The 27,985-nt window shown below is 40.6% G+C and overlaps 1 protein-coding gene across 1 annotated transcript; it reads left to right on the forward strand.

Moving 5' to 3' along the window:
* Positions 1 to 466: 466 nt before the first annotated feature.
* On the forward strand, positions 467 to 27,985 carry rftn2 (raftlin family member 2). Its single transcript, XM_081369163.1, has 9 exons — positions 467 to 955; positions 20,033 to 20,213; positions 21,318 to 21,426; positions 22,288 to 22,465; positions 23,123 to 23,341; positions 25,159 to 25,265; positions 25,361 to 25,464; positions 25,541 to 25,619; positions 26,420 to 27,985. Exons 1-9 carry the CDS (start codon positions 817 to 819, stop codon positions 26,615 to 26,617), a joined length of 1,314 nt encoding a protein of 437 aa, XP_081225289.1. The 5' UTR covers positions 467 to 816; the 3' UTR covers positions 26,618 to 27,985.

The following is a 27,985-nucleotide window of genomic DNA, read 5'->3' on the forward strand; positions in this document are numbered from 1 at the left end:
ATCCCTATGACCCTGCAAAAAGGATAAAAGTGGTCTAGAGAATGGATGGATTAATGAATTATGGTTGGGGGAGGAAAAATGTAGCCTACTATTCCATTCTTTAATAAAGCAATTATTAATAATTATAGAAAAAGTAATTGTAATAATAGAATTAAATTAAATTGCCAAGTTAAGACAACCATTTGAGGACAAAATAGTGAGAGTCCATTCTACTATTATCTCAAGGTGTTTTAATGGGCTGTTATGGTTATAGTTTTTCTTCCTTTATCTCCATGTGTGAAAATGTTGTGTTTTAAACAAATACTGGAACGTTTTCTGCCTTAACATTTATGATTTATACACGCCCCTCCTCCTGTTTAATATGCAGCCCCGCCCTGATTAATTATTCAGCAATCCCGTTCTTCCTTCGCCACGCCCCCTCATTAATTTCAGCATGCTTCCAACCCTCTACAACTTTTGCTTTATTATTTCGCGGCCATTTAGGGAGACTGGAGGAGATGTGTTTTTTCTGGTAGAGGTTTTAAGGAAAACAATCTGGATTTATTTACTAAACATCAACTTCAGAAAGTAGGCTATTTGATTTCATAAACCCTCTCGCAGCAGCAGGACTTGGTGATCTTTGCTCATTTAGACTTAAGCCGTTTTCTTAAAGAGGATCGGATACACTGCACGTCATCCTCGGTTCAGTGCCACTCCCGAAGGATTAAGTTGTTGGAATATGGAGCAAACCCTCTAAGCACAGGAGCGGGAGTCCTCTTGTGTGGCCGAGTGGGTCGCCCCGTGTCCGGCCTTGCGAGTGCTGGAGATCCCGTTATAATGGGATGCGGACTACGGAAACTGGAGGACCCGGAGGACAGCAGCCCGGGGAAAATCTACTCCACTTTAAAGAGACCACAGGTCGAGACCAAAACAGACTCCGTGTACGAGTATGTGCTTCTGGACTTCAGTTTGGAAGGTAACGTTACAGAACAGTTCAGTAAACAAAAGTGTGGATGTGATGTTACAAAAAAATGCCATGGTAACGTTAACCATAGTTTCCACCAAAATACTAGTTATTTCAGTTATTCTTACTACAATAAAACTGCGTTAAAGTAGTAGTTAAAAAATAAACTAAACAAATTGTTTCCCCCCCTCCTGAAAACTACTCCTTCCGTGGCAGGCTACTTTTTCCATTTTGCAAGCCAAGGCTGTAATGAATGAGAAAGAGCTCCAGTTGTTCATTCGGCTGTGTCTCTCACACAATCCTCTGCCTGGCTAGATAACAGTGGCACGTGCCAGTGGTGGCCAGAAATGCTCCCTAGACAGGAAGCTCGCTAGGATTTGGGACAAAATCATCTTTTCAATTTCAAACTTCTGGCAATGATGAATCCTGACATGTGCGTCCTGGGGTTTGCGAGAGCTAATACCGTTTTACCCAGCAACAGCGCTGAAGCCTCATTGCATGTGGAAATAGGTCAGGGGGTTTAAGACAGCAGCTCACCCGCGCCAGTTCAAGATGACATCCATACTCAGACTCCCTCCGTGCAACAGTTTCCACTATATGAATTTCCCATTAGCGTCTTTTTTTTTTTTGGTTTGAAGGAACCATGCACACTCAGTCTTACAAAGTACTGCCCACATTTATAGTATAGTATAGCATAGCTGCATAGTATAGTCAGTGTATTGTAGTGTTGCGTTATTTTGCCTGGAGTAGAAGTGGATTGTTTGAACTTTGAAAGTTTGTGCGGGTTTCTCGCTCGCTAACCAGCCGGGAGCGGGGAGTGAAAACCACGTAATGGATTTGGAATACCTGGAGTGATTAATGAACGCTTTAGGCACGGAGAGGAGACTTCATTCACTCCGTTTCACTAATTTTGCTGCTCCAGACCGTATTTCAGTCTGTGCGTTAGAACCATTTTCATTAACGAAAAAACTGACTTTTTTCTTTTAATGTACATTTTGTTTATTGTACTATTGTAAAATGCTGAGGAACAAAGCAGCAGCCTAGCTGATCAATATCACGGCATTTTAGATTGAGTAATATTTCTTACAGGACTATGATGGGAAATGAGATGTACATAGAATAGTCCAGTATTACACTAACTACAGTTTGTTTCTTTGTTTGTTTTTTAATGCCATGCTAGCTTCTTTGCTATGCCATGCTAGCTAGTTTTCATGGCGAAAACCATAGGCCTACTTGAGTTATAACATTTAAAATAGAGAAACTAAATATATTTAAGACCCATTTTTCCTAAAACTAAATTTAGATTAACTTGATATAAAAAAACTGTATTAACAGAATTTTTTTCTTCAGATGACTAAATATTAGCCTACAATCCAATAAAATATGTTTGACAGACAATGGGTTCTGACATGATGTAAATTTTTCATTTCATTTTAAATATTTGTCAAATGGGTTTTTAAACTTGTGTAAGCCTTGAATGTCTGCATCGTATGTAAATTACTTGTTCCCTACAGTTATTAAAAGTAAAAGTAAAAAGTACCAATAATAGGATTGATGTAATGTAATTTAAGCACTCATTCCATTCTGATTGCCACTTGTTTTTGACATAAGCCTACACATTTAGATTAGGTTTCAGATCTGAGAAAGATAAATGCTTTTCCAATTCTGTAGATAATGCTTATTTGACAGCAAGAGAATTCTATAAAATTGTAGTAGCCTATGGATAAATTCTGTCGAAATGATGGACACATCTAGTTGGTCACACACCCATTTAAATTCATTGTTTTGTGATGGTAATGTATGCAGGTTACATGTCTCCACCTGGCTAGGCCTCAAGTCCACCACTTTAGAAGTTTATGAGGCAAATTATTTAATCTCTCTGAAACTGAGTTTAATCAGTTAGGTTACCTGGATTGTTGTCAGCTGGTTATAAAGGGCATTGTTAAAAGCCTCAATAATAACATAACAATAAGTCATATTTTAATGCAACACATCTTAATCCAGATATTAGCTATACTTTTTTTTTTATCTGATCATAAAAATGTCTGCGGGTGTGGGAGTTGGAGATTTGAGGGAAAAGTCAATTGGCATGTCAGCGCCCCCTTTGTTCTAGTCTTTCATTCCCGAGAACACCTGGTGTACAGATTCCTGAAGCGATGGTGTCTGACACTGCTCACATTATTTAGACAGATCTGCATCACAGGCTGTGCTCCTTTGCCTTGCTCTATCTGCATATCGAATGTAACCTGTGGAAACTCTTCCTCGGCTGTGTGCCTGTGAGTGTTTCAATGGTTACAAGATGATGTGGCTATACCTTTCGACTCTTTGCAGCCATTTGCAAGACCTCAGCTTGACAAGTATCTATGCCTAAAATCATGGTAGACGTGTATCGCTTGGAAAAATACCACAGTTGTTGTTAGCTTGCATACTCCATGTATGCTCTCTTCGCTTGGACCTGTCTTGTCCTGCATCTCATGTCAGAACAGGAACAATGCTGGTTTCTACACTCGTAAAAACAAAAGTTGCAAACTGAGGTTTTCACAGTGATGCCATAGAAGAAGAACCATTTGTGTTCCCATTCATTTTTTCCTTTGTGCTACTTTAAAGAATTTGTTAATAATCTAAAGAACCTTTTCTCAAATATTAAGGTTCCATGGATGTTAAATGCTTTTCATGGACCCATAGATGCCAATAAAGAACCTTAATTTTTAAGAGTGCGGGGCTGTAATGTGTAAACTGTTTTGTCAAATAACCTTAGAGGTCTTGTCTGTTGAGCAAGAGGAAAGCTAAAGGATCTTCCTCTAGGGTGATTCCTCTTGGGTTCTGGAACGTTCCAAGGTTTGGTATGATCCGTATGTGTGGCTCTCTTGGACACTCAATTATGTATTATTTTGATGAGGACAAGGTTAAGAAAATAACTTTTTCTCTTTTTTTTATAAAGAGAAATAAAATAATTTATGTAAAGTACTGTAATGTTCACTAACCAATCTATTTTTAATTTAGAAATTATTTTTTTACATTTTATGCATCATTAATGCTATTGGCATGTACAGGAGCTTGCCTGATGCTTAATTTGGGTGTTTGGTTGTAGAAAGCCAGATGTTCATGTTGCAGAGGCAGCAGACAGAATTACGAGTGGCCTTAATCTCTACTTTGGATCAGTTTCATTGCTGTGTAACGACACTGACAGTCTATCCGGCCAGATGCTCTGAATTAGCGATTCCTGATTGTTTCTCTCATGCTAAAACACCTATGAGCATATACCCAGAAAGGCCTAGTTGACTAGTTTTCTGACACAAGTGTCTACAAGCAGGCCCTGGTTAATGTTTTACACGACTTAATGAAATAAACGAACAGGCCCCTGTTTGTTTCTCATACTATCACGTGCTGCGACCACAATTCCCTTACTGTGTCTAACGTTTGTCCTTTGTGTACTGAAGGCAAAATTACAAGACTTACCCCATTCAGTTGTTTTGGACAACTAGGACTATCTTGCTTCTCTCAGCAAAATTATATGACGCCTCAGGCTGTCAAGTTAGTCTGCCCACAGAACTACCTTTGTTTTTGCCGAGTAACACATTTTCAAATAGCCCCCAACCCCTCACGTGGTATGCACCACGAGATGCAACCGATGCTGACCTCACAGATACACGCAGACACGCACACTACCATATATGGACTTCCACTAGTAAAATCTCATTTTACCAACTATTACAACTGTGTAAAGAGTGTTCTGGGTGATTTGCATGTTCCCCAGAATGATATTAGAGTAGTTGTGTTTTTGAATTACCGTAATGTAATCTTAAACTGCCTTTGTGTCCACAAATAATGTATCTCTATGTTGCTATCCTTGTCAATAGTCGTTCTTAGTGTTATTTTGATCCCCTGGGCATGAAGAAGAAGATTTTTGATAAGAGACTGTGATAAACGTTATGGTTCCATGCGTTTTAATTCCCCGAGCATAATATCACATTTTGCCCCTCGTGATTCCACACGAGGGTCGGGCGGCATTAACACACCAGGACAATCTTCCTGCTCTAAACTGATTCGTCATCCAGAGAAAGGGGACGGTACACGGGACACTGATAAAAGCCAAAACCTTCAGTTTCTTTTCTCTCTTCTCCCTCCTCCAAAACTCTGGAAACCCAAGTCCGGACCGGCTTCGGCCTGCTTCTCTTTTCTTTTCTTTTGTTTCTTTTATGTTTTTCTATAGTCTAGTTTCGTTTTCCTATTCGCCTCGGTTCATTCACGAGCTGAATGAATTTAGCCTGAATCATTCCCGGCAACTGCACCTTAAAGAAAGAGACTATTTGAACCTCCCGCGCTCGCGCTCGCATGGAAGACACAGCACGCGCACGCCTCCCCTCACACGACTCACGCTGCTCTTAAAGACACGCAGGACCCTGCCTTCCTTCCTCATACAAACAGAACCATATGCAAGTATCGATTATTGAATTGAACTTTTAATGTGATTTCTTTGTTGTGTCTTAAGGGTTACTGTCTGTGTTTTTGCCATAGCCAACTGCGATCTCTGATCGCAGAGATTTTTGCTTTCACTTCCGATCTCATCTCCCATCTCTCTCTCTCGTCCGCTCTCTCATCCTTTTATGTCATTCTATCTTTCTCTAAGTCTGATCATTCTATTCTCTCTCTCACTGTTATTCGTTATCTTGTATTGTTTAACTGTATTTTATGTACATAGACATATAATCCGTGTGTATTGTGTAGTTTGATATATTCCTTAGTTCGATGTATTATTAAATTCCATATGCCCTTGACTGACTCTGATTTAATTACCCATATTACTTAGTCCCTGAAATGTTCGATCTTAGCTATATGCTTTATCTTGGTACGATTTAAGTAACCTAATTTTACAAACACAGAAAGGTGTCTTTTCAAGGCCTGGAAAAGATACTCTTTCTCGTGGTTGTAAGGATAATTTTCCTTGAGAGTTAAGTTAATCTTACGTTCAATGTTTGCTGGACAAACAGATTGTTTGATAACTAAATTAATTCCATTAAAGTTATCCCATAACTTCGAGCTGAAATAAGAACAATTGATGTATTAATGACGAACCATAACCCGTTATGGTAATCATTCATATATCAATCTAGTTCAGCTGCGATAAATTAATGTAACTGTATATGCAAAATATTAATCATATTCATGATTAATTATTAAAATTCCCTATAAATCATTTGAGCTAATATTAATATTAATGTACAACCCATTGTTCTTACAGTTTGGTGGAGAACGCGACGCATTTCAAACTTTGTTTATGGGCAATATTCAGTTTCAGTCTGTTTATATGGTTATTAATAATTTTTGCGCATTATGAAATTATGAATTTGAGAGTTAAGTCGCTAACGCGAACTCACTCCTAACTGTCCAAGGCAAAAAGCCGAAGTCAGTAGACCTAACGTTACATTTTAACAAATTGCTAAAATATGCCTAGACGATTTTAGCACTGTTAAATGCTACGTACACTGCAGTATTTAGTATTACAAATGTCCTGTTAAGAGATGAAGAAATATCTCTGCAGTTGATACATTTCTAATATTTGTTTTAAATCGCTGTGAACGAAAAATTCTCACGTGCGTATTACCGGTATTAATAAATATGTTTTGAAGCGAGCTTCCTTCTAAACATACCTTGCATGCAAATGTCGTTATTGAATTTGTGGTGAACCACAGTGATATTCAAAAATTAACGATAAAACTCCTGGTCGAAAAAATGGATTAGCTACCCAATTTTTAAACCAACACACTTAAATCATAAAGTGCTATTTTGATAAAGTGCGTATGGGAGTGCAACAGACGTACAATTCCTGTTGTCCACATTTGAGTATTTGCGGCGAAGAAACCCCGCCATACTCTCTTGTGCAGTATTAATAGCACCAAAAGGTCCGCCGAGACCTCTGTCTAATTTGTGATTGTTGCAGAAAATCAGCGCGTTACGCGATCTGAAAGCTCTTAGCTTTGAATCACATGGAAATTGGGTGTAATTCCATTAACTAAACGCCAGAGGGCGTTCGTTAAGTGTTTAGAAGTTTCAAATTACCCCCGCCTTCTGATTTCCGCCTGCATGAGCGCAACAACGCCATCTCGTGGCCAGTTATCAGATAACGCTCTCTTCACGGCTGAACTCATTTCCCTGTGAATTAATGTTTAAACTCTAAATAACTATTCGCATTTACAGCTTTGCTCGTGCGAATATTATTTTGTGTTAGACAATTTTCCTGCTGTTAACTGATACATTTACTCTGAGTTTGGTTCAAACAAGATTTGAATTAAAACCTAGATTAAATCTCAGCCATTCCCTTAGAGGAAACAACGGCACCTAGTGGCCGTCACCCGCGAGGTCGGTTCACTCAGCTCTCTTTTCGAATTGTTTACTTCCACTTTTCTCTTTTGATTATCTTAATAATTATTGATGAAACTTCACTGTTACCATTAATTATTATGGGATATTATTCTGAGTTTTCCTTTTACATGCTCTTTACATGCTCATTAAAATTTGATTTAAACTAGTTTGAACTTTAAATTTAAATTGAGTTGTGTATTCAGCCACTGACATCCACTTGAAGGAAACAGCACCATCGTGTGGCCTTGTGGATACTAAGTCGGCATCACTATTTTCCTCCTTTCACTCTTTTATATTGTCTTTCTCTCCTGATTATTTTTATAAGTAGGACTGATACTTTAGGGTATCTGGATTAGTATAAGATATCATTCTGATCTTTACATTTCCTTACATGCTTATTTTAAATTTTAATTTAAACAAGTTTTGAATTTTTAATTTGAATTAAGTTTTCGGTTTGCCAGGTTGAGCACAGAGAGGGAGCACGCCCCCTTGTGGTGAAAACACACTACTGCGGCCTGCTTCTTCTCCTGGGTTCATCCTGTCATTTCATTTTGATTTTGATTTTCAAATTTTATTTTTATTCTATTATTTTATTCTACTTTTTCCTATCTCTCTTTTGGGTTAGGTTATTTTGATAATTACCATCATTATCATAATTTCCTTTTCATTTTATTATTATTTAGTAAAACCTTTGACTCCTATTGCCACATAAACAATCCATTTGGTTTAAACAAACTAGCCTTAATTCACTTTAAGTTTCACTTGTTTATCCTCTGTGTATTTATAGGTGGCATTCACTTGAGCACTGTGGGGAGTTGCAGTCATCTCGGGTTGGTTTCCGCGAGCGAGGTTGCCCAACTGGCGTTACTGACACTTGCCGTTACGTGAATTTCAGACACTTCCAAATCCCGTACCATCGTTGCGGCACGCAACTGCGACATTAGCAATTTGCCACTCCAAAGGTCAACCGCGCCAGCCGACACACACAAAGCAATTTTGGGACAATAAACCCGAACTGGGGCCTAAAAGTGGGCCACTCTTCAGGAGAGTTCCGGGCTAAAACCCAATTTTGCCGTGTTGTCTGGCCGGGGAAACCTTGGTGTTGCCAGGTTGTGCTGTAAAGTCGCAAGTTGTCTGAGAGGGCGCAGCGAGGTACAGGGAGATAACGAAGCTGCCTGAGGACACTGCGGTCAGGTGTTGGGAACCGTCGGAGGGGTTGACTGAGCCACGGGTCCCACCAGAGCGGCTTCAATTCACCACAGGTAAACTAAATTTAGTAAAACCCCTTTCCTGTCTAAGCCACAAAAGATTAGATATTCCCTTGGGTACATTCTAGATGTTTGGCCCATCTCTTCTCTAAGCCATACCATCTTCCTAGGTTTCCTACCCCGATAGCCCCACTCACCTGTTGGCCTATCTCAAACCCTAGCAGTGGTAATAGCTTAGGTCTCTTTATCCTCTTGAACACGTACTGTGTTACTATTCTGTTTATTTAATTTCAGACCTAGTCATCACTAGTGTTTTGTTTTACCTCAGTCTTTTCTATCCTTTGTTCTGTTGTGATTTGGTTCTTTCATTTCACCTAGAGACAGTAACCTGTGAGAGCCACCAAGGAAGCTAAATAGTAGAGTGATAACCAGCAGCCAGTGTCACCACGTGACCCGCTAGGCTACTGCCTGTCAAATTTCCATTGCAGGTCCTTTGTCGACCCAAGTTAATTGGAACTGTCTAACTGTGCATCAGTTAGCCCCAAAATTCTCATAAACGGCATAGCCCGTATGAGTATAGCTCGTTAACCTTAGAACGAACTTGCATTGGTCTCTTTTTGTGTGTGCTGTGCTTCTCTCACCCACAGTGAGCCAGGATGTCCCGTTCATCCAGTCCAGCAGTCCACGGGGGCAGCCTCTCGACATGGTTGAAAGCAATGACTACCCCCTTCCTGCCCAAGGACGCCAGTGACCTGCAGCATCTGAGCCAAACGCAACTGGACACCGAGCTAGACGAGCTGATAACACACGATCCTACCCAAAGCTACAACTACAAAGACTGGGCCAGGATCGTCAGCAGCGTCACCCACAACGTCGTCGCCCAGGCGAGGCTCAGTGAACGGCGCAACATCGACCTGGAGCAGCAAGCAGCAGCGCTACAGCTTCAAGTGGAGGAGGCCCGGAAAGACCAGGCCCGAACCCAGAGTCGTCTAGATCAGCTCCTCCTCGAGACCCAGAACCAGCGCGAGAAAGAGGACGCCACAGATCCAGCGCTACAGAAAGAAGTAGAAAGACTTCGAAATGCCCTGCAAGATCTGCGCCTCGACACAGACCAAAGAGAACAGTTGGAGAGAGAATCCAGAAAAGAACTCGACGAAAAACTCCAACAAAGTGACGCTCTCCTAGAGAGAGCCGAGACTGAACTAAAAGAAACAAACGCTAAAGCCAGGGCCTGCGAAAAACACTTGCAAGCGGCCCGAGCGAAAATCAGCGAGCTTACTCTGCAGAGAGACGAGCTCCAAGATGAACTTGACACTGTTCATGCAGAACTGAGACATTCTTACAGACTACAGAGTGACTGGAACAGAGAAACACACATCACAGAGTTTCTCCCGGCCAGCCACCCCAACCCTTTCAGCCAAGAACCCAGAGCTGAAAAGGGAGATGTAAGCCCACGGCTCAAGACATCACCAGCCAGCTTTCAAGAACACCTGTCAGCAGCAAAAGGGGGAGGACCCTTTCAGACAACCCATGCCACTAACCACGGCACGACCCCCAGAGAACTTGACAAGCTAGCCCGAAACATTCCTATGTTCGATCCAGATTCTGCAGAAGGTTGTGACATTCATGCTTATTTAAAAGATATTGACTTTCACTTGCAAACTGTCGCCAATTTGACAGCTTGGGACAATTTGTATCTGTTAAGAATAACGGCTAGCAGTGATGTTCGTAGCTTCCTAGACCGTCAAACTGAGGCTGTCAAAACGGACATCCAACAATTACGGCAAGCTTTGATCCGCGAATTCTCTGATCCAGACTCCGATCAAGGTTTCATCGTTGCTGTAGACCTCAAGCAAGGTCGGCGTGAACACCCCCAGATCTACTACAACCGACTCCGACAAGCCTTCTTTGGAGCACGGAATGAGCCCGGGATGGAACAGGATGTTACCTTTAAAACTCTTTTCCTGCGGAATCTCCATCCAACCTTATCCCATCATATTGGGGTTCTGGCCGATGCACGGACCATGTCTACCCAACAGCTGCGTGACTTAGCCCATAAAGCTTACACCAAGCAAAAGACTATTTCTGAAAAGACTGTGAAAAACCCCACAATCTATTCTGTTTCTGAGCACTGTTCAGAACTGACTTTAGAGGGTGCCCCACAACACCACAGTCACAGACATTTTTACAGAGAGTCACGACCGTTCCAAACCAGCAGAGGGCAACACAATCGCGGTGGTGCTCGTCCAAAGCACCAGAGCGAGCGCTCTGAAAGATTCCGGGAAGCCGGCCGGCGACCCAAGAAGAGCCGACCTCCACCGTCCAGGACAACAAGCCCCGACAGAGAGTGGAACCACTCTCGACACGACACTGGTAAGCTCAAGCCTGAGCTCACATCACATAACCACAGTGCAGCCACGTCTGAAACAGCAGAGATCCTAAGGGTGCTGAAAGAGCTTCTTCACCAGAAACGTTGCAAGAAAGACAAGAAGGACGAGCCAGACATCTTATGCCTAAGCATAAGAACTGAAACCAAACCATCTGACCGCCAGCTGACTGAGCCAAGCACCCCGAACACTGCTCGTCATCCAAAGATCACAGAGCTAACTGTCACATCACAAGGTGACAGCATCACCAAAGCTCCACAGCTGACAGCGGCACACCCTGAACGAGATGGCACACTTCCTCACACCAGGTACCAAAATACCAAGGTACCAGGAAACGCTGTTCTGTCTAACTGTCTCCGCAGCAAGCTACACGGGACCGGTCCTAACCACCCGATGACCGTTACACCTGTCCCGATGCCAATGTTCCTGGGCAACCTCATTGAAAAGGGCACAGGCCGAAAACTCTACCTGAACATCACGTTGGAAAAAGAAGTGAGCATGGAAGCCTTGATCGACACAGGATCAGACATTACGATAATTTCAGTTCAACTGTTCCAAAGACTCCAATTTGAAGCTAAGAGACAAGACCGAACTCTTACACCTCAAACTTGTGAACTGAACGTACAGTCATACAGTCAACATGACATCCGGCTCGAACAGGTAGCTCACATTCACCTGACAATTGGTCCTTTGAGTCTACTCAGTCCAGTGTTCATCTCAAAAATGGACACCTTTCCATTCCTCATCGGCAGAGACCTTCTAGATCGTTTTGAACCGTTACTGGACTTGAAACAGCTCAAGATCTGGGCTCAAGTACGAGAACTTTGCCCCCTCCAGTCACAGCCAGACGGTCAGGTCACAAAGGTCACAGAGTTCATGGGAACTCCCACAGCCAGCCAGGAAGACACAGACTCAGCACCAACTGAAGGTTTGAATCCGCTACCCTGCACCTTACAGCCCACCAAAGACTTTGACACTTGCTGCCTCAATGTCATGACTGACCTGCAGCGACATGACCTCATTCAAGCCATTGCCAAGCCTGGTGCATTAAACAACAAGCTGTGGTCACTTTCAACCCACCCACCCACCCTAGAGGTTGAAGGGCTTACACACAGCATAAAAACTTTACAAGCTCAACTGCCTACCTCAGAGCCGCTTACGCTGGCTCCGCTAGTTGAAAAGACAACCATAATGGACATGCGGACTTCTGTCACCTACATACAGACTCTCCTTATCCACCCTCACACGCCGTCTGACCCCACTGACAACCAGTGCCTCAGACCTGTGCATGACTCAACGCACATGCTGCGTGTACAGAACAACATTATAAGTTGTGCACCGATTGACATCACTATGCCAAGGCATGTAATGCCACGGCGCACAAAGGGGGATAAACTGCTAATGTTCGTCTATAACGCATCATGTGCTGCACACCGCGACACCGGAGACACTGACGAGACACTGAAGCAAGCGACAAGCCGACAGCAAGATGTGGCAAAACATGGGCCAAGGCGAACTAAACCCAGTCGCCGCCCACGAAGTAAAAAGACTGCCCTGTCCAATCAAAGACAACCCTTGCTGGCTTCTTCCTCCCCTTTCTCTCTCTCTCTCCCTGTTGTCTGTACCAGGTTGCTGCCGTGGTTCGCCATGCTGTACTGTCAGCCAACCAGAGGACAGCTGCCACTGAGAGAACAACTGAGACTCCAGATCACCGACGACAGGACCTACCCCCAGCAAGTGCATGTTCGACTCATCCAGCCCCGCCCGGTCTACAGAGCACACTACCCCAGCTCCGTAGCCCAATACATCTGGACAAGTGTCCGACGGACAGAGGACTCCCTCTCTCACGCCGAGGCCAAGGTCGAACACATGTTCAACCAACTTGAGAAAGTGACTGTTGCACAATCGGGACTCCTAAGCACCAACCACCACTCCAGCCGGTTTCTGGGAGCGTTGCTCGAAGCCGTAGCTGCCGCCAGAACTCTGTTTAACATTGGTATGTCCAGTGTAAATGCAGCGAACCAGACCGCAAACTCCATGAAGCCGTGGTTTACTGTCTTACAGAGTGACTTTGTCCAGACTCAGCTGGTTACAGCGCCAACGACAGACATGCTGTGGGAGGTTAGCTCCTCCAATGACAGCATAGCCACAGGTGTAATCCCACCGTACCTGATACTAAGCCTGATGCTAACTGTGCTGGCTTCCGCCATCAACACGCCAGCTGACCTTCTACAAAAACACCTGGCCTACTCTCTGGGTAGCGCCATCTCACTCTGCGTCGATCCCGAGCAGAGAGAAGTGTGCTTTCTCCTAAATCTGCCTATCATCGAGTCAAGCCAAGTCTACAGACTTACAGACATTTGCAAGGTCAGGTTTTGGCAACGCAACACCCACATCAAGATACGCACTCCAGACGTGGTGGCCTACCACGACAGCGACACACAACGGTACCCAGCTCCAAACCTGCACCTGTGTACTATGACCAAAGACATTCATTATCTCTGCCCTGCCGAAGCTAAGCCTCACACACAAGTGACAGAGACGCAAGCAGAGATTGTAGGTGAAAGTTGGCTTGCTAACACACCTGTGCACACAGCCACTGTCACGCACGACCAGCATGACACAAACAGCCGTGTCAACATGCTCAACCAGAATACGGGACTTCAAGTATCGAAAGGTGTCACCCTACACCTTGATGGCTTGGCATGGTACCATCTTCCGAGCGAAGAGTACCAGACAGCATTGGAACTCCCATCCTCCGAGAACTACAACCTCACCTTAGATCCAGAACTAGAACCCCGTAGTGAGAAAAGGGGGTCCCAACTCAATGACATTGCTCCTGCCAACAAAGCCCTCCGAGCACCGGCTCGACGGCCCGTTCTGAACACTTCATCTGCGGTTCGAGGCTGGAACGCTGCCGACATTGTGCAGTGCACCTCTGCAGGTAATCAGCCACACCCTAACACTAGGTTGGCCTCCATCCTGTACAGAAGACTCAACAAGATGCGATACAGCCAAGCTCACGAAAGCTGTGTCCGAAGGTCTCAGATGGAATCCCCGGAAAGGGGGTGTCAAGTCAGAGACCACGCCAAACCTCAGCGAGCTGAAGCCTCAGCTCCAAGAACCACCTGCCTTCCCCCATCATGATCCACCTGCTACACAACCATCATGATCCACCTGCTACACGACCATCAGGATTCACCTGTCATCAGCCCATCGTGATGATTGTCGTCCGATGATGTCCACACAGGGACTTCATCCGACGAAAAGGGGGAGATGTAACGACACTGACAGTCTATCCGGCCAGATGCTCTGAATTAGCGATTCCTGATTGTTTCTCTCATGCTAAAACACCTATGAGCATATACCCAGAAAGGCCTAGTTGACTAGTTTTCTGACACAAGTGTCTACAAGCAGGCCCTGGTTAATGTTTTACACGACTTAATGAAATAAACGAACAGGCCCCTGTTTGTTTCTCATACTATCACGTGCTGCGACCACAATTCCCTTACTGTGTCTAACGTTTGTCCTTTGTGTACTGAAGGCAAAATTACAAGACTTACCCCATTCAGTTGTTTTGGACAACTAGGACTATCTTGCTTCTCTCAGCAAAATTATATGACGCCTCAGGCTGTCAAGTTAGTCTGCCCACAGAACTACCTTTGTTTTTGCCGAGTAACACATTTTCAAATAGCCCCCAACCCCTCACGTGGTATGCACCACGAGATGCAACCGATGCTGACCTCACAGATACACGCAGACACGCACACTACCATATATGGACTTCCACTAGTAAAATCTCATTTTACCAACTATTACAACTGTGTAAAGAGTGTTCTGGGTGATTTGCATGTTCCCCAGAATGATATTAGAGTAGTTGTGTTTTTGAATTACCGTAATGTAATCTTAAACTGCCTTTGTGTCCACAAATAATGTATCTCTATGTTGCTATCCTTGTCAATAGTCGTTCTTAGTGTTATTTTGATCCCCTGGGCATGAAGAAGAAGATTTTTGATAAGAGACTGTGATAAACGTTATGGTTCCATGCGTTTTAATTCCCCGAGCATAATATCACATTTTGCCCCTCGTGATTCCACACGAGGGTCGGGCGGCATTAACACACCAGGACAATCTTCCTGCTCTAAACTGATTCGTCATCCAGAGAAAGGGGACGGTACACGGGACACTGATAAAAGCCAAAACCTTCAGTTTCTTTTCTCTCTTCTCCCTCCTCCAAAACTCTGGAAACCCAAGTCCGGACCGGCTTCGGCCTGCTTCTCTTTTCTTTTCTTTTGTTTCTTTTATGTTTTTCTATAGTCTAGTTTCGTTTTCCTATTCGCCTCGGTTCATTCACGAGCTGAATGAATTTAGCCTGAATCATTCCCGGCAACTGCACCTTAAAGAAAGAGACTATTTGAACCTCCCGCGCTCGCGCTCGCATGGAAGACACAGCACGCGCACGCCTCCCCTCACACGACTCACGCTGCTCTTAAAGACACGCAGGACCCTGCCTTCCTTCCTCATACAAACAGAACCATATGCAAGTATCGATTATTGAATTGAACTTTTAATGTGATTTCTTTGTTGTGTCTTAAGGGTTACTGTCTGTGTTTTTGCCATAGCCAACTGCGATCTCTGATCGCAGAGATTTTTGCTTTCACTTCCGATCTCATCTCCCATCTCTCTCTCTCGTCCGCTCTCTCATCCTTTTATGTCATTCTATCTTTCTCTAAGTCTGATCATTCTATTCTCTCTCTCACTGTTATTCGTTATCTTGTATTGTTTAACTGTATTTTATGTACATAGACATATAATCCGTGTGTATTGTGTAGTTTGATATATTCCTTAGTTCGATGTATTATTAAATTCCATATGCCCTTGACTGACTCTGATTTAATTACCCATATTACTTAGTCCCTGAAATGTTCGATCTTAGCTATATGCTTTATCTTGGTACGATTTAAGTAACCTAATTTTACAAACACAGAAAGGTGTCTTTTCAAGGCCTGGAAAAGATACTCTTTCTCGTGGTTGTAAGGATAATTTTCCTTGAGAGTTAAGTTAATCTTACGTTCAATGTTTGCTGGACAAACAGATTGTTTGATAACTAAATTAATTCCATTAAAGTTATCCCATAACTTCGAGCTGAAATAAGAACAATTGATGTATTAATGACGAACCATAACCCGTTATGGTAATCATTCATATATCAATCTAGTTCAGCTGCGATAAATTAATGTAACTGTATATGCAAAATATTAATCATATTCATGATTAATTATTAAAATTCCCTATAAATCATTTGAGCTAATATTAATATTAATGTACAACCCATTGTTCTTACAGCTGTCTGACAAGTCGAAAAAGGGATTAGTTTCAATGTCTCATTTTGGCCTTAAATCACCATTTGAAAAACCTTCATCAATTTTCCTGTCCATTTAGGAGTCAATAATATTCTTAAAGGGTTAGTTCACCCAAAAATTAAAATTCATAATGGTCTCACCCTTTCCATAATTGAGCATAAGTATATAATGACAATTTACATTTTTGAGTGAATGAATCCTTTAAGCGATAGCATTCAGCATTATAGTCAGACTTAAGGTGTACGGTATGTTGGTGTAATCTCCCTTTTGGTTAATCTCGTTCTGGCATGCTGATGGATTTATGAGTATTAAATGAGTTTTCAGGCAATGTAGTTTAATCTAGTAAAACTGGTTAATCGGGTTATCTCAAGGCCTGTAAATGAAATGAACTACTATGATGACCTTGCAATATTTTGCTGGGTGAAAACATGTCTTTCACACCAAAATAAACAATAAAAGGAAGAAACAATTTATGCATAATGTAAATAAATCCTGGCCATTTAGACCGTAAATCATTTATTACATTGCAACATTATTTTTTTGATGGAAGGTAAGCATTTTAAACTATACTTTAAACTATAACTATATTTACTATATTCATTACAACAGCATGCTGTTATTTCACGTCAAAATCAAAATATTTATAAAATAATTTGTTTTGTTTTATACATATATATATATATATATATATATATATATATATATATATATATATATATATATATATATATATATACAGTGCTATGCATAAGTTTAGACACCCATGCTTAAGTTGACTAAAAAGAGGAATAAAAAATCCTCTTTTGGAAATTGAACTTAATGCCTTAATTAAAAAAATTAGGAAAAATCCAACCTTTAAGGACACCAATTTTCTTTGTGAATGAATAATGTATCGTAAATAAATAAATGTTCTTCCTTAAAATACAGGGTGCATAAGTTTGGACACCCCTATGTTAAATTCCCATAGAGGCAGGAAGATTTTTATTTTTAAAGGCCAGTTACTTCATGGATCCAGGATACTATGCATCCTGATAAAGTTCCCTTGGCCTTTGGAATTAAAATAGCACCACATCACCATATGATGATGTCATACCTAGAGATTGGCATGGAGTACTTTCCATAAGATCATCTCCCAATGCAAATCAAACCAGCTATTAGGCTAACTGAAATAAAACCATGCCAAACTCTAGGTATGGTGAAGGCTATGTGATGATGTGGGACTATTTTAATTCCAAAGGCCAAGGGAACTTTATCAGGATGCATAGTATCCTGGATCCATGAAGTAACTGGCCTTTAAAAATAAAAATCTTCCTGCCTCTATGGGAATTTAACATAGGGGTGTCCAAACTTATGCACCCTGCATTTTAAGGAAGAACATTTATTTATTTATGATACATTATTCATTCACAAAGAAAATTGGTGTCCTTAAAGGTTGGATTTTTCCTAATTTTTTTAATTAAGGCATTAAGTTCAATTTCCAAAAGATGATTTTTTATTCCTCTTTTTAGTCAACTTTAGCATGGGTGTCTAAACTTATGCATAGCACTGTATATATATACTGTATATATGTATGTGTGTGTATATATATATATATATATATATATATATATATATATATATATATATATATATATATATATATATATATATATATATATATATATATATATATATATATATATATATATATATATATATTATTTTTTTTTTATTTTTTTTTTTTTTAGAAATATTTAGATTTTGGGGTGAAATATAACAGCAAATTGAATGCATTGAATTGATGGAATATTTGATTGAAGGAAATGTGGCAAAATTTGCAAAATTTCCACACGCTGAAAAGGTCTACTTCCATACACAAGACATCTTTTTCCCCTAAACCCTTTCTGGGTCATAAAATATCCCATAAATTCCTTCCCTCTACCTCCTTCGTCTCCCTCTCATATCCCAGTCTATCTGTTTCTCATTTTCCCTCTGCAGATTTTACACCTTCAAACTCTTCTCCATGTCTTCTCACCCCCTTTTCTTTTTATTCATCCATTCAGCTCATTCTCTTTTTATAAACAACACACATACACAGTCTCTCTCTCTCTGTCTCTATAGAGAACAGAGGCCTCTGTGTGAGAGTTGACAGGAGGGGGGTTCAAGGGTTTGGGACAAATTGCAGGCCTTTCTAAGGTCTGTGTCTCTGTGAACGAGCCACCGCTCTCCCCAGCCCATCGGGGTCGTTGTGTCCATGACGAGTCTATAAAGCTCAGTTGTGAAGGGCGGACATGTATACGTGCCAGTTAAAGCCCTTTAGTGGCCACAGACACCGGGGATGGCGAAACTTTCAGGTAGCTGCAAAATCAGACTTGGACGAGAATAGACAACTCGTTCATAGCCGTTTACTGTTTGTGAATGAGTTTTCTGTGGTCCGTGAGATCGTCTCTCATGTGAGGTTAAAAATTCGGGTCTGCTCCAGTGTGGGAACCGAAAGACTGAATGTTTGCGCGAGTATGTTTGTGTTGTGTGTGGTGGAATGTTGTGTTTGTGAGGCTGAGTGTGTGTGGCATGGGGCCAGGCCTCCCTGTGAACAGCAGCTCTTTGTGGACACAGGAAGTGTGTTGGGGGGTTGGGGGAGAGGAGGGAGACGTCAGGGTGATCTTCTGTCAGAGGCTGCAGACAGGAGGACGAGAAGCTAACTAAACGGTAGCACGCTATTGAAGAGCCGCTTAGAGAAACCTTAACATTGGCTCTGTTCCAAAACCTAGTGGCCGGCTTTGCTGTTTGCTGCCTACATAGACAGCATCCTAAGTGGAATGGAACTCAGAAATGTAACGCTGCACATGGGCAGCAACAGTTTGCATCATACAAATAGCGCTTGGCTTGACTTAAATTGACTTCAGTAACCTTTGTTAATAGTTTGTGCATAGAAAATTGCACAAATATTAGGTACAATTATCTTATTACTTTTATTATTTTCACATTGTAAATTCAGCTAATTTGAATCAAATTAAAATTAAAAGAAATAAAAACTTTTGGACGCAACTTTAAATTGGCCAAATGCAGTATTTCAAATAAATGCTTTTTTATGAATGATCAAAGAATCCTGAAAAAAAAGTATCATGGTTTCCACAAAATATTAGCAGCAAAACTATTTTCAACTTTGATAATAGGATCATGTGACACTAAAGACTGGAGAAAAATTCAGCTTTGCCATCATTGAAATAAATGACATTTTAAAATATATTAAAGTATTTTATTAAATTATATTAAATATTTCATAATATGACTGTTTTTACTGTATTTTTGATCAAATATATGCAGCCTTGGTGAGCATTAGAGACTTTTCAAAAACATTTAATAGTCTTACCGACTCTAAACTTTTGAACGGTAGTGTACATGTCACATTTAGGACAATTTATATAGTATAATATAATATCAGCTGTGGTGAACCGTCAGATAAACCTCTAATGTCTGTATACCGAACACTGAAATGGCTCTTTCTCAAGAGTCTTCACGCAATTTTCAGGATTAGAAAAAAAAAAGTTTGATCTAATTTCACATTTGCCCACCCCTAAAAAATTAACTACCCACAGATAATAAAATAAACTGTGATTGGTCACTTTACACGCTGTCTAAATGGTTGGCTCTTGGTGAAAATAAATTGCGAAAGAATATATCTTCATAATATTAGCACAGCTTGTGGTGTTCTGCCAGTGTCTTTTAGCACTGTATGGTGGTTTTCACTGAGTGCATTGTAAGTTTTAGTTCTGTTGTGTTCCACAGGCAGTCGTCCCACAGTGCAGTATCTATCCTCACTGTGCGAGCTGCCCCATGCCCTGCAGTCCTACTACACCCAAGGCTTTGTACTGGCCGCCCTGCATCCCATCATCCTCTCAGTGGGCCGGACCCGCTCTCTGCCCTGCAGCCTGCTCTACAGGGCCATTCTGGTCCGCCCACGGTCCAGGTAATGTTGACCATGTCCATACCTAATCATTGCACCCCCTATTCTGTACCCCAAAAACCCCAGACCAGCTCCTTCCAAGTAAATAATAATTAACTTTTAATGAGTCTGCTCTGCATGAATATTTAATAATCAGTAGTTGGAGGTCAGACAGTCTAGCTAGAGTGGGCGGGGCTTGTGTGAAGTCAGACTGGGGTGCAGATGTGGGTTAAATGTAAGTTATAAGAAAGCCCTGACAACAGTGTAGTTTTTCACCAACCAATGAGAACCTGCAAAGCAGCTGTGGATGATCACGACAGGCTAATTTCCACTGTGATGCTTTAGGTGACAATAAATTATTCAAAAGTAAAGTCTAGGACAGTTGTAGTGTGTTAACAGTATTGTGGTGCGAAAAACACTGAGCTGTGTAATGCCAACTTCTGTGAATACTGTATGAATGATGTCTGCATCCAGTCAGCATAAGCTTGAATGCGCTTTCAAGCCAGAGACAATGGCTATGAAACTCGGAAAAAGCTGCCATATCAGGCAGTGGCATCCAGACGTATCCACATCCATTGTTTGCTTAACTTCCTGTCTACTAAGATGCCTACATCTGGTCATTTCTTGAAGGAAAGCAGCATAGAAATATTTTTGCATCTTGTGATACCCAACAGTACTGTCTGTGTGATTCAGAGGTTGCTTGAAAGAATAAAATGCTGTCTGATCGACTAGAAATAGGCTGACTTGACAGGAATTTATTTAGAAATGGCTTTTTAATTAACCTATTTCCACCAAGAAGTAAGCATTGTAGTCGGTAAATGTTTGCTCGCATCTTAAGCGCAGTTGAATCAGTTCTAGATCATTTGTGTTATGGTGCTGTGAAAACATATCTGAAATCAGTTTTAGTGTTGGTGGCTTCATACAGAATCGCTGTCTGTTAAATCATTGACTTTCGGACACCGCTGATACGGTCAGTTGGGGTTAGAAGGGTTAAACCTTTGGCAAATTGATACTTTGCTAATCGAGGACACGTGAAGAATAGCAAATGTCAGCAATTATAAAATATGCATAATGTTTACAACTGCCTTAATTGATGTGTGTTTGTTTGTGTTGTGTGTGTGGTTGCAGTAATCATGCTGTGCCGATGATTGACAGCTTGCCAGTGTTGCGAGTGGAGGAGTGGCCTCTACCTGGAGAATCTCTGACCAGTGACACAGTGAGACTGCTCATCGACAGGGTCCGTGTTTATTTTAGCCATGCATTTTTATATTTACTAGAAATAATGGTTACTTTTTCATAAAATGTTTAGGTTTATAAAGTTGCTTTCACAAAAATAAATAAGTTGAACAAATGCATAAAACAAAATTCATCTATATTTGTTAGCTATATTTAATAGGGCTGCACAATTATGATAATCATCATTGTCTATTTTTACCCCCCTGGTATTGTAATTGCAATGTTTATTAATAGATCTGTGCGTGTCCATAGAATGTGCTGTTTAAAGTTGGAAATTCTCCCAATTTATGTTGTAAATTCAACTCATTGATCTTATTTTGAACGAGTCCTCTATGCAAGCATATGCTTAATTTTTTCAATGAATGCCAGACTTTTTTTCTTACAATCCCATTTCTTAAAACCTACTGGAAACTCGCAATCAGATTTGCCAAAAAGTAATATTAGTGCCCAAAAACGCATGATGTCTGGCAATTTTGAAGGCACATTGTAATGGAAAAAGTGAAAGATATTTATTTATTTTTTCTTCCGTATTGTGATGTACCATCTGTTGGTTGTTGATTGGTTGGTGGCAGATCTGATTGTGAGATGGCAGCTGATTGTATGAAAGGGTCTGGGTTTAAGCTGACTAAATGATTGGAGAAGCTATGACAACTTCTATCGAATGATGACATTTTGATTCAAAATTACAAGCTCAAAAAAGTTGTTCACAATAAGATCAATAACATGCATTTAGAAAATATAGAATTTCATGCAGACTTTAAGTGTCAGAGGTCTTTCTCTGCAAAAATCTATTTGCACAACTTTCAGTTCCTCTTCATACTGACCATACTCCTATTAATAACCATATGTATTTTGTCTGCAGGTGAACAGCTATGCCCGGGGTGGTGTGAGGTTTGTGGGATCAGTGCTTCAGCAGGCTGGAGGAGGGGGGTGTAACGGTAGAGTGCCCAGTCCCAGGAGGGGCTGCCGCTCCCCGTCCCGCACCCCACCTCGCACGCCGCCCGGAGACGGAGATCTAGAGGGCCGTGGCTACAGCCCAGGTGAGATTTTCCTCTAACCTCATTATAGACCATCTGAAGTCTCAATCATTAAACAGTTATTATTTTTAATAGCTTTAAATCATATACGATGATGTTTGACTGCACAGATGAACTATAAATGCCTTGTGGGATTCACCCAACAACGCATGATTCGAAGAACTTATATTTCAGCTTTGAATCAAAAAGCAAAATTATATTTTTTTACCTTAGCATTGTTAAAATAACAACCAGTCTGTATAACCTTATTCAGAGTAATGAAGAGTGTTTTTCTTTTTCCCTCTTCAGTTTGAGAGGTGTCAGTTTAATTTTGGTTTAACCCTGTAATATCTTTGCCCTCTGTGGAGCTGCAGTGCTTCCTCGCCCTCTGGGCATCACACCAAGCGCTCGATTCTCCACGCCAACCATTTTGGGGCCACATGTGAGATTAAGATCAGTCAGAGGCTGTTAGCGTCTTAACACCAGTACTGTACCTCATTTCTCTGCCCCATTTGACTTATTATTTATGGTAGATGGACTGCTAGTTTGACCTAATAAAAATGGTGCCTAAATCAATGATCTTTGCGTGACTTATTCTATTGAAATTTGCCAGTAAGTTTGACCTTGCATTCTATTATTCGTTTGTCTGACAAAATGTGTGACTGTCACTGTCGTTTTCAGACCTGAGATTGTTGGTGCTGTTTCACTCCTGGGCTCCGGGCTGTGCCCCGCTGGACTCTCTCGCCTGCTGTTACCACCAGGGGGCGCTGTCCATGCGTGTGTCCAGAAAGGGCCAAGTTGTCAGTGCCCTGGAGGCTGATTGGCTGGAACTGACCGCAGCTTACTACCGCAAGGGCTGGTCACTGGTCGACTCCTTTATATATTGGGACACACCTAAAGGTAGTTCTCTGACTTCTTTTTGACTGTCGCTTGAGTGGTTCCTTGAGCTGGTTGTTCATCTGGCTGCCGTGTTTGTGTTTCTCTGATTGCAAAAGAAAGATGTCTACATTCTCTTTAGCTCTTCCCAAGGAAGTCATTAAACTTCATTTTCTCTAGTACATCTTTTCATCCTCAGAAGTTATGTTCTTCATCCTCCTCTTTTTAAACCCGCCACATCTCTCTGTCTTTAAGTAAAGCCAAGATTTCTCTTCTCCTGTCTCTCACCAGAACTAAATTTAGAGCTCACGTCCTTAACCTCACGACCGTGCTTCCTGTTTCGCACAAGACTAATAGGAGCTAAATCAGATGTGTGTGTCTGTTTTTGTGTGTGGGTGTGTGTGTGGGTGGGTGTTTGAGACATCTGGGCTCACTCTCTCTATACTTTATATATGTATGCATGTACGTACGGGGTTTTTAAAATATATTTGAAAGAAGTCTCTTTTATATGGAGCCCCGCATGACATGAAGGAAAAAATATGTATATCGTGGCCACGAATTAACAATCTGTTTCCTTGACATACTAATATGTCATGTTTTCCTAATTTGTCCCCTCTTTTTAAGCAAATAATGTGCACAATATGTGACCCTGGATCACAAAACCGGTCACATGTCGCACGGGTATATTTGTGGCAATAGCCAACAATTGTATGGGTCAAAATGATCGATTTTTATTTTGTCAAAAATCATTAGGATATTAAGTAAAGATCATGTTCCATGAAGATATTTAGTAAATTTCCAACCGTAAATATGTAAAACATGTATTTTTGTGAGTGAATGCAGCACAATCGCGAACATAAATGGACAACTTTAAAGGCGATTTTCTCAATGTTTTGATTTATTTGTACCCTTAGATTCCAGATTTTTAAATAATTGTATCTTTGCCAAATATTGTCCTATCCTAACAAACCATACATCAATGGAAAGCTTATTTAAACAGTTTTCATATGATGTATTAATCTCAATTTAAAGAAATTGACCCATGTGACTGGTTTTGTGGTCTAGGGTCACATAATAATTAATTCCCTCAATTTACTAAATTGTGGCCACGTAGTTCTAGTTCGTTCTCTTGTTTTAGTTCAATCAAAGCGAGGCAACGAATTAGTTCAATGTGGCCAAGATTTACTAAAACAAGGGAACGAATTAATAAATCATGGGAACAAATTCTTGGCTTTTTAATTTGTTGCCACGATATATATCTTTTGTCCGCATGTCACGTGCGGGGCTCTGCATTTATTTGATCAAAAATATAAAGTAAGTAATATTGTTTAAAAAAATTACAATTCAAAATAACTGTTTCCTATTTTAATCTATTTTAAAATGTAATTGACTATTTATTTAGTTTAGTTGTAAAAATACAGAAATCTTTGAAATATGTTCTCAAGTGTTGGCTGTATAATCTCATTCTCTCTCTCTTTGTCCTCTCATACATGTTGGTGCACATGGATTTGTCTTGCTGTCTTATAAGTAGTTCAGTTTCATTATCTTTTGTAGGTCATTGACACACTTCTAGCACTGACTAAATGAGACCTACAAATTGTTGCTCTGTGGTTCAGTGGGTAACTATATCAGAATAAAATAGTCTCTTTAGTTAAAAACAGACACTTAAAATGTTCAGATCTGTGTAATCATGTTAAAAGGAAGTCATTAATACTGCTCATGCTTCAGATTAGGCTTTTAAGCAGTTAAATGAACATACATGTAATCTTACAGACATAATGTAAAAACCTAGCTGTGAATTGTCATATACCAGTTCTCACTGTATCATGTTGTTTTTACAGGTGAGCCAGTGCCCAGGTCTCTAGAGGGGCTGTTTGTCTATGAGGAGAAAAGCACAGCGCCACCTGCCAATGACACTATTGTAGTGGAGCAGTGGACTGTTATAGAGGTGTGAAATGTCTGAAAGGTGTCACATTATCACATTAAGTGTGTTGTGAATGGCATTTTTCTGTTCTCCTTAATTTATTCTGGTTTGCGTGTCAGGGTTCAGATGTGAAGACCGACTATGGTCCTCTGCTCCACACATTAGCAGAGTTCGGCTGGCTGCTCACCTGTGTGCTGCCCACCCCAATTATTCGCCATGACAGGTGGGACAGCTGTATAATTATCTTCATTTACACCCCATCACCGTTTCCAAAGCTGACTGTTTTTCTTTTCCTGCAGTGAAGGGAATCTCGCCACTAAACAAGTTGTTTTTCTGCAAAGACCTGTCAAAGGCCAGTCGGTACCACAGCACAGTCAGGTACCTGTTTACCAGTGTCAGTTCAGTCAATTGTATTGGCAATCTGTTGCTTTTCTTATAACTCAGTCTGTCAGAAATAATTATATGTAACTATTTACAGTAATTTTTTTGTGAGGAAGACTAACTGTGATATTTCAACCAATTTTTTTTCAAACAATCCAGTGTTATTTATATAACATTATTGTATTTTATTAATAAGTAGCTTTTATTTTTACAGTTTTATTTTTCATGTTAATGTTACATTTGTAGTAATTTTATGTGCTTTTGTCATTTTTGTCATTATTTCTATATATATATATAAACTCACTAATAAATAAGTATTAATAAAAACTATATAGACATTTAATAAAAGGTAACGCTTTACAGGTTTCATTAGGTAACATGAACTAACAAGGAACAACACTTATTTACAGCATTTAATAGTTTTAATTTCAACATTTACTCTATTAACGTTAGTTAATGCATTGTGAACTAACATGAACATTTTTATTAACTAGCATTAACAAAATGTAATGCTGCACAAATATATTTCTCATTGTTAGTTCATGTTAGTTAATGTGTTAACTAATGTTAACAAAGACATTGTAAAGTTTAAACAAACCCCCCCCACAAACTAATAAAATGACAAAAACATGAACTAAAATGAAAGTGAAAAATCTATAAAAACCTAATTAAAAATGTTAACAAAGACTATCATAGTATATTAATGATACTAAAATAACACTGATTGATTTCAGTTTTCATCTAATATTTATTTTATTGTATTTCAGCTTTTAAAAGCCTTGTTTTTGTTCCTCCAGGGATCCACGCGGCGAGAGGCGTCCAGTCACTCTGTGAGTCGAGGTGTGGAGGAAGCGCACACGGAGCTGTCGTCTCCATGTTCAGGGGGGATCGGTGGTTTCCCAGTGTTTGGAGGAGGGTATCTCAGTGCACTCTCCCACCTAGATGAGGGAGGATTTGAGCCAGACGATGGGGCTGCAGAAGTCACCTGTATGTGACACACCAAATCAAAGACGCGATTTCTTTTGTCCGACAGAAACCTTTGATGGTTACGAGCTGCAGCAATGCCCTAGAATTGACCACATCAAGGACAAAGAGATTGGCATTCTTGTGACTCATAGCACTTTTAACTTTTCGTAAGTTATTTTTTAACAAGCCATAACGTATAATAGAGGTCAGTTTTATTTTACCCGTTTGAAAGCACAGAGTATGTGCAATCCTTCTCTTTTTTGACACAAAGTATCAATAACAGCACTGAAAGTCACTTATTTGCAACAGCAGTATTTCACAGCACTCGCACGACACAACTACATGTACAGTTCATATCACATTTGTTGTACAATAACACAGCAGAAACAAGAAAAAGGCTCCAACACCTCAACAAATCTTTTTTTCCGTCCTTATCACCGAGTGTCCTTCCTCACTGTTTATTTTTTGCTGTTCGTTTTCCTGTTCCTTTTTTTACTTCAAACCAACTGACTATTGAGTTGTTTGTTCCAACACCTGGAACGGTTCCGTGTGACGCACTCAGGAACTCAGGAGTCAGGAGTGTCCTCTGTAGGATGAAGACGTTTATTTGGTGTGCATATTTGGGACGTGCTTAGATTTGTTTCGCAGGAATTTTCCAGGCCTTGGAGTCAAAACATCAGGAATGCTCAATACAGCTTGGGACACCAGTGTTTAAGGGAAATGCATATGCACTGTAAACGTACAACGCTGCAGGCAGGACCCCATGAACTAGCCTGCACTAAACGCAGAACTTGATGCTATAGTTTGGTTTAACTCACTCCCTGCCATGAACTCAAGTGGTGCTAGAGTTGAATTTGTATGTTAATCTCCTAGGAATTTCTGCTATCCAAAAGGGAATGGTGATACACTCAGATTTGCATGTTAAGTAAGAAGCAACATTTCAGTTTTACTCTGACTGTAGTTCTCTTCAGCCTGATGATCAAATTAGATTTATCAGGCTGGATTTCTTTTCTTTTTTTTTAAAGCTGCAATGGTGTTGCTTGTGCCACCTTATTCACTTGTACGTTGTATAATTTTAACTGAGTTAAGCTTTGTAATTTTTGCATCTTATATTGCCTTGACAATGTTTATCCCTCTTTGAGGAATGGCAGAATAGAATAAGCACGTTTTAGCTGGCAAAACAGACTATCAAGCTGCTGTAATTGTTCGATGCCTGGAGAAACTAGTAAGATGTTTCTTCACTCCAGAAGCTGAGCTCAGATATTTAACATTATATTCTAATATGCCAGAACTGATCAGTATTATTTACCAACTGTAGTATTTGAACGATTCAGACCATTTTTTGTAATATTTTATTAAATGGGTATTTACCTCATTTTAAAGTGGCTGTTTGTGTT

Source organism: Scardinius erythrophthalmus (genome assembly GCF_964197995.2).
Source record: "Scardinius erythrophthalmus genome assembly, chromosome: 6".
NCBI classification, from domain to species: domain Eukaryota; kingdom Metazoa; phylum Chordata; class Actinopteri; order Cypriniformes; family Leuciscidae; genus Scardinius; species Scardinius erythrophthalmus.

Bases quoted from the DNA above. Each gene is read 5' to 3' on its own strand.
- rftn2 (XM_081369163.1), top strand. From the start codon at position 817: ATGGGATGCGGACTACGGAAACTGGAGGACCCGGAGGACAGCAGCCCG. The intron at 22,466-23,122 runs GTGAGATTTTCC...TGTCGTTTTCAG, and splicing joins GGGCCGTGGCTACAGCCCAG to ACCTGAGATTGTTGGTGCTG. The intron at 25,620-26,419 runs GTACCTGTTTAC...TTGTTCCTCCAG, and splicing joins CGGTACCACAGCACAGTCAG to GGATCCACGCGGCGAGAGGC.